Below are 12,983 nucleotides of genomic sequence, written 5' to 3'. Positions count from 1 at the left end.
GAAAGAGCCATGGCAGGGGGCACGTGGCAGCACCCCAGGCTTGCCTCTTTGGGTGTGCTGGGTGGCACGTCCTGCACGGGCTGGGTGAAAAATGCAATGGGGCAAAAAAAATGCAATAGGGGATAAAATACACCGGGAAATTAAACATCCCCGTGTGCCACTTAGAGCTGTGCCTCCTGAGACATCTCATGCAATGGCCGAGTATCTTCGCGGTGGGGATGGGGTTGTCCATGGGCTGTTGCAGTTGGAAATACAGGTCCTGTGCCAATCCCGCGCGGAGAGGCTGAAACCCCGTGTCCTGTGCTTGTCCGGCAGGAGAGACCTTCCTGCCCTACTATACAGGGCTGGCCATCGACGGCATCGTGGTGCAGAAGAGCATGGACCGCTTCTCCACGGCGGTGCTGGTCATGTCGCTGCTCGCCATAGGAAGGTAATCGCAGGGGCTGGTTTTGGCCCTGCCGAGGAGGAGTTTGGGGCTTTCCCACAGGAGCTCGCGGTGGCAGTGGTGGGCATGGGCTGCCTCACCTGCAGCCGCTCTGCCGGGTCCCTGCCGGACCCCAGGGATGTGCTTTGATTTCTCTGCGCCGTCACGGTGTAGAGAGGCCGTGGTGGCAGTCACGAGGCCGTTGCGTAGCCCTCCACATCTGTCTGCTGGTGGTGGGGAAGCAGGAGCGGACACAGGGAACGGGCTCCCCAGGGAACGCTGTCCCGGCAGCGCTGCGTCCCCTCCCGAAGCTTGTCACTGCTGGGGTTAAGACCAGCTGTCCCTGTGCTGGTAGCACCCAGAGGAGGTGTGGGCTGGATTAGCCATCGCCTCCCGGGGTGGAAAGTGGTACCAGCACAGCATTGCCCAAGCCCTCGGCCCGGGCATCGGGGTGTTTGTGTTGCTGAGGAGCGGGTTTTGTGTCCATTGGTCTATAACGTTTCTTATCTGCAATTAGCTCATTTGCCGCAGGTATCCGGGGCGGCGTTTTTACGCTCATATTTGCAAGACTGAACATTCGCCTTCGCAACTGCCTCTTCAGGTCGCTGGTGTCTCAGGAGATGAGTTTCTTTGATGAGAATCGCACAGGTTGGTTCCTCTTTCCCCCGGATTTGCTCTAACCCCTCTATCCCATCTCGGTATTTTTTTCCCCTTGGTTTGCCCTACCAGCACGTAGCAGATCGGGGACAGCTAGAGACGGCACCCAAATGCTCGTGTTCAGAAAGAGCGGCAGAAAGCTCTTCCCTTTCGGGTGCCTCCCGCTGTGGGGTTGGGACAGGATTGCCCAGCACCCTGGGGATGTCCCATTGCCACCGATCAGCCTGACATCCAGCAGCCCCGAGGCTGACGTGTTCATCCCCAAAACCACCTACTTTCCTCCTTCCGTACCTCCCGTCAGTGCCTGCTGGTCGGCCGCTCTCCAGCTCTGCTCTGGGCATGGGAAACCTCAGATGCGTGAAGCTTGCTGGGCACGCTTGTGGCTTTCTCTGCTTGCCATTCAGTCCTGTCCTGGTCCCGACTCTGGTGTGGTCCCAAGGAACTTTTCCCACATTCAATTTCTTCCTGGTGATATTTTTAGTTTTGAGGCTGTTGCCATATTTAGCAATGGCTGCATGGTGCCCTGGTAGCTGAGGACACCGGAGATGTTATTATAAGTGGGATATGGGTAACCCTGGGCTAACACACAAAAGCATGGGAGTTCAGCTGGACTCAAACACGGGCCAAGTATTGAGGAATTCAGGGAGATGTTTGCTGGCCGTAATGTTCAGTTCCACCAAAGGACACCGCAGGAGCTTCACCCCTTGGTAGCTAGACCCACATCTTCAGTGTCACTTGGGTCGGCTCCAGGCTGCGGGGCACACGGCTAAACAAACCCAAACAGCCCTCCCCGAAGCCGCCTCGCGCTCCTCCGCAGGGGCGTGCTGTGCCCGGCCCCGGCTGGTCCTGCCAGGACAGCAGGGAAAGGTGCCAGCGGTCCCTGGCGAGCTCCTGGAGGGCTCCTGGCGTCATTTAGAAATGCGGGCTGGGCTGACAACTCTGGAGGTGCATTCAGCAGCCCAGCAAACACGCCACCCACATGCCCGCTGCCCGTCTGCATGCCCGTGGGGTGCCTTCCGGTGTAGGGTGCTGCTGCAGTCCCCTTTGCTGTCCTGCAGCCATCGTTGGTGTCCCAGGGACGTAGCTCATGCCTTCAGATGCATTTCATGTCCCTCGTGCATGCAGCAATTCAAGCTCCTCTGTTTTGCTTTGCATCCACAGCGGTGGAGAGTCACCCGCCTTCCATGCCGCCCTTCAGACCCCCAGCAAGGGGTGGGTTGGATGGGGAGCTCCGTCTGGTCCCTGGCATGGGACATGGGACGTGGCTAGGCAGTGACCTGCTGTGGTGACGTGTCCCCACTCTCCCCTTCCCCAACCCTTCGTTGCTGCAGGGGACGTCATCTCCCGCCTGACATCGGACACGACCATCGTGAGCGACTTGGTCTCCCAGAACATCAACATCTTCCTGCGCAATGTGGTGAAGGCCACGGGGGTGATCTTCTTCATGTTCAGCCTCTCCTGGAAGCTCTCGCTCGTCACCTTCATGGGCTTCCCCATCATCATGCTGGTGTCTGATATCTACGGGAAGTACTACAAGGTAGGCAGGAGAAGCTGGCATGGCCATGGTGTGCCGCAACGCTGGACTGTTCCCTTCATGAAGCCATCGTGGAGATTGTGGGTGGCCTTGGAGCTGGTGGGACTGATGCTTGGGTGCTTTGCTGCTGGCAGTGGGGGCAGGAAGGCGGCGTTAAACCTGTGTGGGCAGACAAGCATAGCCTCGGCTCTTTACCTTGCTTCATGCTCAGGAGTGGAAGCATCTCAGGTCTGACAGGAGAGGTTGCTTGGCCGTGGCATGTCGGTATGTGCCTGCCTGTCCTCGTGCAGTCTGTCCTCTCCTCTCCCTTTGGAGTGGCTCAGGTGGGGGTTAAACCCAGTGCTGAGCTCCCTCCCTCTGCCTGGGGCTAGCGTGGACCAAGGGCCATCTCCTGTGGCTAATACTGTGTCCCACGGACCATGCGAGTCCTGCACTGCTGCTCCCCGTGTTGGTTATTGGAGCTTTCCGCTGTGCTGGGACACGGCGTGCAGGGGTGCTGCCAAAGCGGGGTCCTTGGGTGCTGCTTCCCCCAGCCATGGCTCCTCCTGCGGGTCACTTGTGGGAGGAGTGGAGCTGCCCTTGGTCTCCAGACCTGTCCCTGACGTGGAAACTCCTGGAAGGGCTCCTGGGCCAGGCTGACCCTGTTCCATCAGGGCACCCGGAGCAGTGGTTTCCCAAGTGGCCCTGGGCACGGCACGGCACCTCCTGCAGCCCAGGTCCCTCCTCGGGGACAGCACAATGGATCCGTTCCCCTCAGTGCCCCAGGCTGACCTGAGGTGTGGGATATATCCCAGCGCTCAGCCTCGTTGCTTATGGCCTTGGAAAATGTCACCGTGCCTTCTTTTCCCGAGCCCAGCAGAGCCCGGAGCGTGCGGGGAGAGGTGCCACGGGCAGCCCGGCGCCCGCTGAGCCCCCTCTGCCTCTCCCCGCTCCCCGCAGAAGCTCTCCAAGGATGTGCAGAACGCCCTGGCCAAGGCCAACAACACCGCCGAGGAGACCATCTCCGCCATGAAGACCGTCCGCAGTTTTGCCAACGAGGAGGTGGAGGCGAACGTGTACTGGCAGAAGCTGCAGCAGGTGTACAAACTCAACAAGCGGGAGGCCATGGCTTACACCTACTACGTCTGGTCCAGCGGGGTAGGTGGCCGGCGCCGGGGCTTCCCCGTGCAGGGCTGGGGACGGGTAGGGGACGTTGCTTCGGATCCCAAAACACACGTGGCATGATGTGCGTGCGTCTACTTCCAGGGAGCTTTGCGGGGTGAGCCCAGCCTTGACGTCCGCTGCCTGTAATCCCCTGTCTCTTAATTTTTTTTTTTTTCACTCATCAAAAAATATATTCCGATCCCCCTTAGGGCAGCACTGCATCATGCCACCAAATGGTCTGTTTTCTCTTGCAAATAAGAACATAATTGATAACCGCTCAAGGTCGTGGAAAACCCCGTGTTTCTGTGTTGCTGCATTGCGTGCCTGTGCCAGCTCATCGCCGGGGCTCCGGCTGGGAAACAGCCGCGGCGTTGGTTGAGCTTCTGCTCAGAAACAGAGATTTGCTGCGTGTGGGTGGTGGCAGGGGGAGGCTGCTGGGGTTTGGGTTTTTTTGGGTGTTTGGTTGTTTGTTTTTTTTTTCAAAATGCTTTTTCATCATTCAAGACCAGATGGTTTGGGACTTCTCCTGCATTGTCTGATAACTAAAGCTGTGCAAAACCCTCATGTGAGGTCAGCCTTATCTCTGCACATTCAAGGATCTAAGTAGTTTCTGGTGAAGGGTTTACGAGTTATGGTGGCCTCGTGCAGCTGTGGGAGACTTTATGGCTTCCCAAGTCTGGAAGCGAAATCGGAGCATTTTTAGCATCGTTCCTGAGCTCCCAGGTGAAGCCGGAGCGTGAACTGGGTCAGCACAGATCCCACGGAGTCAAGGAAGGCAAAAACCCTCAAAAACTGCTCCTGCGGGGCTCACGTAGAAAGAAGCCGATGGATTTAGCACAGCCCTGGTAGCGTCTTTCTCGGAGGGAATGCAGGATCTTAAGGTCAGATCGTGGCAGAGCAATAGAGGAGGAATTTTTTTCCCCGGTATTTTTGTCTGTGTGAATTTACAGCCTGTCCCGCAAACGTTGCACAGAGCACCAGGGCATCGCCCCTTTTCTGAGCACCCAGGCAGTGTGGAACAAAACCAGCTAAATAAAGGCAGGGGCTGGTATTTGTCATATCAGAGCTGATCTCTCCTTTCTAGAGTAGGTGGTACCCCCCCACTGATTTCAGGCAAGAGTTGAGGTTATGCTTCAGGGACTTGTACATGCAAGGAGGATTTTTTTACATTAACTCTTGGCTTGATTTTGTGCTCTAAATTAAAATGTGTCACATTCGTGTAACAGAAAGTTTATTTTAGTGGTGAGGTGACTGCATGTGTTGGATAATTTGAGTGTAGATTATTACACTTGAGGATGTTAGTCCAAGAGAGAAGTTCATGAGATGCTCTATTATTTCAGATAATTTCTCCCTCCTTGGTTGTTGCCCCTCTGGACTTCTGTTTTGTTGAAAGATCTCAGCCCAGCACCGTAAATCAGCCCATGTACTTGAGTTGTTTTTCTCTTCTCAGATCCGTGCTCGCTGCTAGGGCTGTCAGCTGCGCGCTGTCAGGGATGCTCAGTTTGGGGCTCAAAGAATAAATGTCAGCACATGTATAGTGGGCTGTTGTGTGAGTAATTACAAATGCACCAAAATGCAGTTGTCCTTGCTGATTTTTGGGGTGTTTTCTCGCTTTCAGCTGACCCTCCTGGTGGTCCAGGTCAGCATCCTTTACTACGGCGGGCACCTCGTGATCTCGGGGCAAATGACAAGCGGGAACTTGATATCCTTCATCATTTACGAGTTCGTCTTAGGAGACTGCATGGAGGTGAGTCTGTTTTCTCCCTCTGGGCTACCCCGTATCAAGGTGATATTGTCTTCTAGAAGGTTCAGGGGCAGTTGCAGGGCTAGATCCAGTGCTGACTTCCCTGCGACGCATCTCCTTGGCGCTGCGGCTTTGCCCACCGGCAAACCTAATCAAATTTATTAAAACTAATAACTTCTCCCCTCTGCTCCCCGCTCCCCTCCTGCTGTGGCCTCGCAACCTGAACGCATCCAAAGCAGCTCACCCCCTGATAAGGCAATTGGGAGCAAGGGGGTCAGGCTGGCCCTGCTGAAGGGCAGAGCCCTGGGCTGCCTCCCAAGCACGTTTCTTGGCATGAAGGATGCAGGGATTACAAAGCTGCCTGTTAAACTTCAGGCTTCATTAAAAACTTAATTATATTACTTTCCCAACCCCCCCGCCCCGGAATAGGCTGCAAGCTGCTGCGTTGGCAGTGCATTAGCAAGATGGGATTGTGGGTGGGATGGTAGAGCCCACCCAGGGCTGCCTTCCCCTTGCAAAGGCGTAAGCTTGGCTAATCGAGGCAGAAATGATCAAGTCGAGGTTTCCTTGCAGCCAAGCGTGGTTTCGGCAGCGCTTCAGCCTTTGTACAGCGGCAGAGCAGAGCTGGAGGCAGCGTGCCTGGCTCTCACCATCTGTTTGGATGACTGCAGGCTCTGGTGGTGTTTCCAGGCTGTGTTTTTGGTGTGGGTTTGGTTTGGTTTGGGGTTTTTTAGCCCCTCCTGATGGGAGGGGCAGTTGCAGTACAAGCTGTTCTGCAGCTCTGGGTTTAATATTGAAAAAAGCCAACGTGACGGGGGTTTATTCTAGCGAAGCCGGTGTCAGCGTGCAACAGTTGTAGTTGGGAAAGCACAATGGTAAATCCACTAGGACCATATCCCGGCGGGGAACAGCTGCCAAACGGTTGTCTAGAAAGGTCCAGCATGAAGCTGCTCTGCATTTGAGACGTGTGCTAGGGACAAGCCGGCTGCCCTTGGGAGCTGGTGCGATGTGCTGCCGTACGTAGACTCTGTTCAACCACTGGGGTGGGGAGCTGCTGGTCTTGAGCAAAGAGAGATAGGTGGAGAATTCTGGTGGAAGTTTGGGTCATGTAACTCCTGATGCATGTCTTCTCTTCCCAATCCATCTGTTTCCTTCTTCTGTTCCCCTCTGGGTCTACCCATGCACAAACCCTTTAGATGCCCTTTCCCTGGATATGTCCATATATCCCCTCTGTACATTGCATAGGGGGAAAATTGTTCTTTTTCTGAGTCTGATGACTGTAGTTAATGTCAGAACTTGGGAATGCTTCAACCGTTCTCCTTACAAGTTGCACAGATTGCCTTTTCCATCCCATGGGAGGGTCTCACCATTGCCTCTTCCCTTCCAGTCCGTCGGCTCCGTCTACAGCGGCCTGATGCAGGGAGTGGGAGCTGCCGAGAAGGTGTTCGAGTTTATCGACCGCAAGCCAACGATGGTGAACGACGGGTCCCTGGTCCCAGACCACATGGATGGGAAGGTGGAGTTCAGAAACGTGACGTTTTCCTACCGCACTCGTTCTGCAACGCAGGTCCTCCAGGTGAGCCCCGCGGGCGCAGAGCGCGCCCCACCACGTGGCATCACGCGCCGCTTCTCCATCGCAGCAACAACCGATCCCCAGCCTGCGGGAAATGTCAGCTGCCCTTTTGGAGAGGCGTAAAGGCAGGCTCGACGGCATGCTGGAAAACAGATTATAAGGAACAGCGGGTGTTTAGGGCCAGCCTTCCGTACAAGGAATGAGATTTATTAATAAAACCCTTGTTCCCCGCTCAGGCATTAAACACGTCAGCACGGTACAGGGCTTTGTGCCAAGCTGTCTCAGCCTGTTTCCATGGGAGAGGGGCTGGGGTCACGGGGCAGGGGGAAGCAGCGAGGAGGTTAGTTTGCTTTGCAGTTTTTAGAAGTCCTGCTACATCAGCAGGCAAATTTGAAGCAATTTTGCAGGCTTCTGGCTTCCTCAGAGCCAGGAGAGGTGGTTGATGTGGCACGTCACCAAGGTGGAGGGTCACCGTGGCCAGATTTTGGCCACATTTCTTGCATAGTGCCCGAGCCACTGCCCCGGGACCCTGGGAAAAGCCAGGACCTGAGCTTGCTCTCCCGTCTGTGTTGCAGAATGTGTCCTTCACCCTGCACCCCGGCAAAGTGACGGCGCTGGTGGGTCCTTCGGGGAGCGGGAAGAGCTCCTGTGTCAACATCCTGGAGAACTTCTACCCTCTGCAAGACGGGCAGGTGCTGCTGGACGGGCATCCCATTAACATGTACGATCACAAGTACCTGCACTCAGTGGTACGAGCGACTGATAACGTGTATATTTTAGCTATCGCCTGCTGTGCTCAGAGGGGATGGATGGTAGCATTGCATGTTGCTTTGGATTTGATCTGGCAACTTCTGAAATGTCCAGAAAGCTGGAGGCTGGAGGTGGTCCAGGAAATGAATTCAGATAATTTGTGGGGGCGGAAGGGAAAGGGATGGAGAGTGGTTTCATGGGGAGGGGGAAGTCTTCCGAAAACAGAACAAGAAACATGTTTTGTTTTGTATTTTTTGGCCAACGCAGTAGAAATATGTTTTTGGTTGTTGGATTAATTATCATCTAAATTGGGTTTGGAAAAAAGTGGTTTGCATTCCTCCAGCACTTTCTACCTTAAGTTCTTAAAGTAATTCTCAGCTAATGGAGAGTTAAACCTCTCGGGATCCTGGCAGCAGCTGGGGCACCAGAGGGGCTGGGTGGTTTGCCCAGAAGAGGGATCCAGGCCCCTCAGCTCTCGTCTGTGTGTCAGCACAGATCGGCCTTCATCTCCTCTGCAAGTAACTGCCTTCTTTGTTTGCCCCCAGAGCAAACAGCCTCACCAGTCAGTAGGAAAACCTGAAAACAATTGATCAGAGACAGGCTGGAAAGCCAAAGTCCGTGTGACTAATTTACATTCCCTGCCCATGCTGAGTGAAAATTAAAAGACAAGCAAGCCTTTCAGTTTAGAAAGCCTGGTGTGGTGTTAGGAGCATGGGGAGAAGTCAATTAAAATATGACCGTGTCCGGCTGGCTTTCTTCATGCCCAGTTCTGAGCAATAATTTGGAGGGTTCAATTTCTTTCAATATTGGGAGTTTGACAAAGCAGCCTGAATGTGAGCGTGAGCAGCAACGGCTGTAAGGTAGGACAGGGAGGCTGTTGCTAAGCAATTAAGGAATTGCAGCAACTATGTCCGTAACTTGCTAATTTTGGATTAAAAGATGCAGGAGGGCTCATTCACGTGGCCCAAGCATGATTACTGGCCTTGAACAGAAAATCAGCAAGGCCCTGGGAGAGGATCTCTCCAGCCTGCCTTGTCCCAGCAACTGGTTTCCCATACTGGGAAAAGCAAACAGTGATGGGAATGACAGTTCTGGAGCAAAAACACAGCAGGATCTTGGAGGGGGAAGCCCGTCCCGGATGCCAACGTACCAGCATTGCATCGGTTTTCTTTCCTGCGAAACGGCTTCTCAGCAGACGATGCAAACTGGGCTGGGGCTGCTGCTGTTAGCCCGTCGTTAGTGTCCTCACTGGAAGCTCGCATTGAGGCACTTCTTTACCTTGGTTTAATGGTGAGGCTCTGCCCACTTGAGTCCTTACCCAGCAGGAACAAATGCCGATGATCCGAGACACCGGCCAGCGCGTCTTCTGCTCCTGACCCCCTGCTCTTCCCTTCCTTTGTGCAGATCTCCCTGGTGAGCCAAGAGCCGGTGCTGTTCGCCCGCTCTATTGCGGATAATATTTCTTACGGCTTAACTTCAGCCTCCTTCGAGTCGGTTGTTCAGGCTGCCCAGAAGGCCAACGCGCACACCTTCATCACGGAGTTACAAGACGGCTACCACACAGGTACCAAAATGCCTCCGTTTGCACTCGAAAGCATTTTGTGCCTAGGGAAGGCAGAACTTCTCCCCTCGGGTGGAAAGTCAGGCAGGTAGTGAGGGACACGAGCCCGTGGCAGCTCAGAGGCACTGCAGAGGCGGTTACGTGGAGAGGTGCAGCACCCGGGCTGCCTTTTGGGGTGACTGAGCTGTTGCAGGATTTCTGAGCCCATCCCGGGAGAGCGTTTCTGCTGCCGCTGTTCTGTGGCAGCGGGGTGAGCATCCCCCATCCCATCCAGACCAGTCTGGCTCCCGGTGTTATGGAGATGTGGCACTGGCGGTCTCGCCGTTTTTCAGTGCAATGTTCAGGAGAAAAGCCCAGAACCCAAGCAGTTAGCTGTGTACCACCCCACCTGCAGAGGAAGAAAATAAACCTGCGATAAATCCATAGTAATAAAAGCTGATGTGTTTGTGACAGTGGGACTTTGTGAGAGGTCAGACCAGACCAATGGTGTTTTTAGGGAGCCAGCGGAGAGGTCCTGGTTTCCCCTTGGTTGCACACCCTCCAGAGCCCAACTTGCAGGGAGAGATGGCAGCGACGCAGCTGCATGGGCCAGGGCAGGAGCAGGGCTCGGGGTTTGGATGATCTCCCAGGCTCAGGGACTTCTCTGCTTTGTTTCCATGAGCATCAGCACCTCAGACCTTGGGACAACAGTGGAGAACTTACTGCTGGAGAGAAGGACTGCAGCCTTGGAGGTGTTTAGCTCATTTAAAGTGCTCTGCCAAGTGAGCAGAAGCAGAAGCGTGTACCTGGACTTTGCTTCAAACCATGACACCATCCTGATGCTGCTGGCTGGGAGCTGAACTTGATGGCAGCTCTTGGTTTTTACTTTGACGCTTTCTTCTCTCTCTTGACCCAACAGAGGCAGGTGAAAAAGGAGCCCAGCTGTCAGGTGGCCAGAAGCAGAGAGTGGCAATTGCCAGGGCCTTGATCCGAACCCCCCCCATCCTAATCCTGGATGAAGCCACGAGCGCGCTGGATGCGGAGAGCGAACATGCGGTGAGTAGGTGACTCGGGTGTTTGGGCCAAAGAGGCAATCTGGGTTTGGAGGAAAGACTGTAGCTCCAATTTCCAGCCTGTGGACAAGCTTAGTCTTGACATGGTGCAATCAGAGGTTTGGGTAAGATGCTAATTCCTAAGCAGGAATTTGCTTCCAACACTGCTGTAGCCACCAAGAAGGGAATAATCCTGTCCTCACAGCAGCCAACGCCTGACAAACCTGAAGAGATAGGGATCTCTGCCCGTTTTTGAAATGCGAAAAGTGTTAATTGGCATACGGCAGCACTGTGCAGCCTTTTAGGACAGGATACGGAGAAAGACCCTAAAAACTGCAGCAGGCAGAGTAGGACTGCCTGAGCTAAAATCCCAGCTGAGGCACCAAAGAAACTACGCTGGCAGGAAAGGCCCTGAGCTTTCTGTGAATTGAGCTGGCTGGGATGTGATGGCCAAACAGCTCTAGCAGTAGCAGTTTGGCCTCGCTGGTTTAATGACATGAGGGAAAGCTAGTTCAAGGTGGAGGTGTGAGGATGTGTCTCCTGGTCCCGGAGGATGAGCGCTGCCGGCCCACGGTGTGGGGCAGCGCGAGCATCTGACCTCGGAGCAGCTCATGGGCTTGCAGGTCCTCAGCCACGCGTGTGGTATCCAATGCCAGCCAGGAGCTGGTTTTGGCTAGCCAGGGGTGTCAATGTGACATGTGGCCTGGTGGCCATCTGCCTGCCTTTAGACTTAGTGCCATTGTCTGTCTTTTGGCTGAAAAGCAACTCTCTCTTGCTTTGCCTTGATACACCCAGGAAATAGCCCAGCTTTTCTGAGCAGCTGCATTTACCAGGTATTGGCTTCCTGCAGTCCGTGCCAACACCACGTGGGCTCCAAATTTGGGGCTCAGCTCTAACAAGAACCCAACTTGCAGGATCAGACCTGGCAGTGCATGTGTGCGTACCGCACCTGCGGGCTGGCTGGACTGAGACGGTCTTTTGGGCTGCACAGCGAGAGCCGGGAGCTGGGATGGACGTGCTGGTGCTGGTAGTGCTGCAGGGAGTCTTGTGTCCTCTGTGTAGCCAGAGGAGAGCAAACCTCCCATCCAGAGGTTTCTTAACACAGACCACAAAGCTGCTGTTCTTCCTTCCAAAGCGGAGCCAGTGACGCTCGGGCACTAACGTCTTTTCCTCCCGCGCAGATTCAGCAGGCGATTTACGGCGACTTGCAGAACCACACGGTGCTTGTCATAGCTCACAGGCTGAGCACTGTCGAGAAGGCACACAACATCATTGTGCTGGACAAGGGCCACGTGGTGCAGCAGGGCTCGCACAAGGAGCTGATGGAAGAAGGAGGCCTTTATTCCAAGCTGGTGCAGAGACAGATCCTGGGGCTGGAGGGGGGCGGCGCGGACAGTCGCCAACCCGCAGCCCGGGGGGATTCAGCGAAGGCGCCCGGTGGGCTGGAGGAAGAGTTCAGGATAGACCATTCCCTGCCGGCCGCGGCACAGGACGATTACAACACCACGGCTCACAAGTGAGAGCGGCGAGGGCCGGCGCTCGAGACGCTTGCTGGGACGCTGAGACAGGAGGCGGCTTGCCGACGGGCTCGCGTGCTGCAGAACGACGCCCGTTTGCTCACCCCGCGCGCGTCACACACCCGTGCACACACAAACACACACTATAGAGCTTCCTGCATTACGGTCCGGCGGGCAGATGCCGGCTGGGTTAACAAGCAGATGCCGGCTGCGTAAACAGGGAAACGGATTTCTTCCAGGGAGTTGGGTCTTTAGCAATTCCCAGCGTTTCTACTGGGTTTCTTTTCTTATTACCAGTAATTCCTCTCGACTGGGACTTTTCTCCCATTGATATGCATGTGTAACTGCTGTTAACTGTAATGGATGTTAAATGCATGCATGGAGGGGAAAATTGAAAACCCCTTCAGGAATTTCAGGGGGTGGTTTTTGTGGCTGGATAGAAAAAGAGTGACTGTAAAACAAGGTCCTGTTCCCGCTATCAATCTATGGGGCCAATCCAAAGTCTGCTGAAGTCTGTAGGGAGCTCCCTTCGGCTTCGGTGAAAACTGGATCGCTCCCATGGGGCTGAATGCCGGGAGAGTTTTGCACTGAGTGCCTGCAGGCTCAGGCTCACAACCATTGCTGCTGAGCTTGTATCATGTAGTAACCATCCTTGCTGGAAGGAGCCAGGGGACCGGGAGGCAGATGTTGCTTTCAGGTTTGCTCTTCTTGGTGCTTGGTGGGTGTTTGTTTTTAAGGATGAAAAGTTTTACTATAATTGGGTTAGGTTTTGGGTTTTGGGGTTTTTTGGTTTGGGTTTGGTTTTTTTTTTTTAATACATTTGTGTGCACTGTGCAATGTCTGTCTGGCTCCAGCATCCACTGAAAATTGGTCTGTTATTTCAGAATTTTTTTAACTCACAACCCCGGTGCTGGTTTAAAAAAAACACTACTAAAGACAGGCATAAAATACTAAAAGACAGCACTTTATAAATCCCACCAAAGCTTTGTTCAGCTTCAGGCCATGCTAGCGACTTCACTGCATGGGAAATCCGTATAGTCACTTTCCTT

General features: G+C 54.4%; 1 protein-coding gene across 1 annotated transcript; it reads left to right on the top strand.

Annotated features, from left to right (window-relative positions):
• Nucleotides 1-315: 315 nt before the first annotated feature.
• Nucleotides 316-11,937, top strand: ABCB9 (ATP-binding cassette, sub-family B (MDR/TAP), member 9; the record flags this gene model as incomplete). Its single annotated transcript, XM_009580315.1, has 10 exons — nt 316-430; nt 942-1,072; nt 2,413-2,618; nt 3,555-3,752; nt 5,377-5,505; nt 6,890-7,078; nt 7,651-7,824; nt 9,230-9,389; nt 10,285-10,421; nt 11,599-11,937. Coding segments are annotated over 10 exons (1,778 nt in total), but the record flags the coding sequence as incomplete, so codon positions are not given.
• Nucleotides 11,938-12,983: the final 1,046 nt, after the last annotated feature.

This window comes from Fulmarus glacialis, unplaced genomic scaffold, assembly GCF_000690835.1.
Source record: "Fulmarus glacialis isolate BGI_N327 unplaced genomic scaffold, ASM69083v1 scaffold32676, whole genome shotgun sequence".
NCBI classification, from domain to species: Eukaryota; Metazoa; Chordata; class Aves; order Procellariiformes; family Procellariidae; genus Fulmarus; species Fulmarus glacialis.
This window is presented reverse-complemented; position numbering and strand designations above follow the sequence as displayed.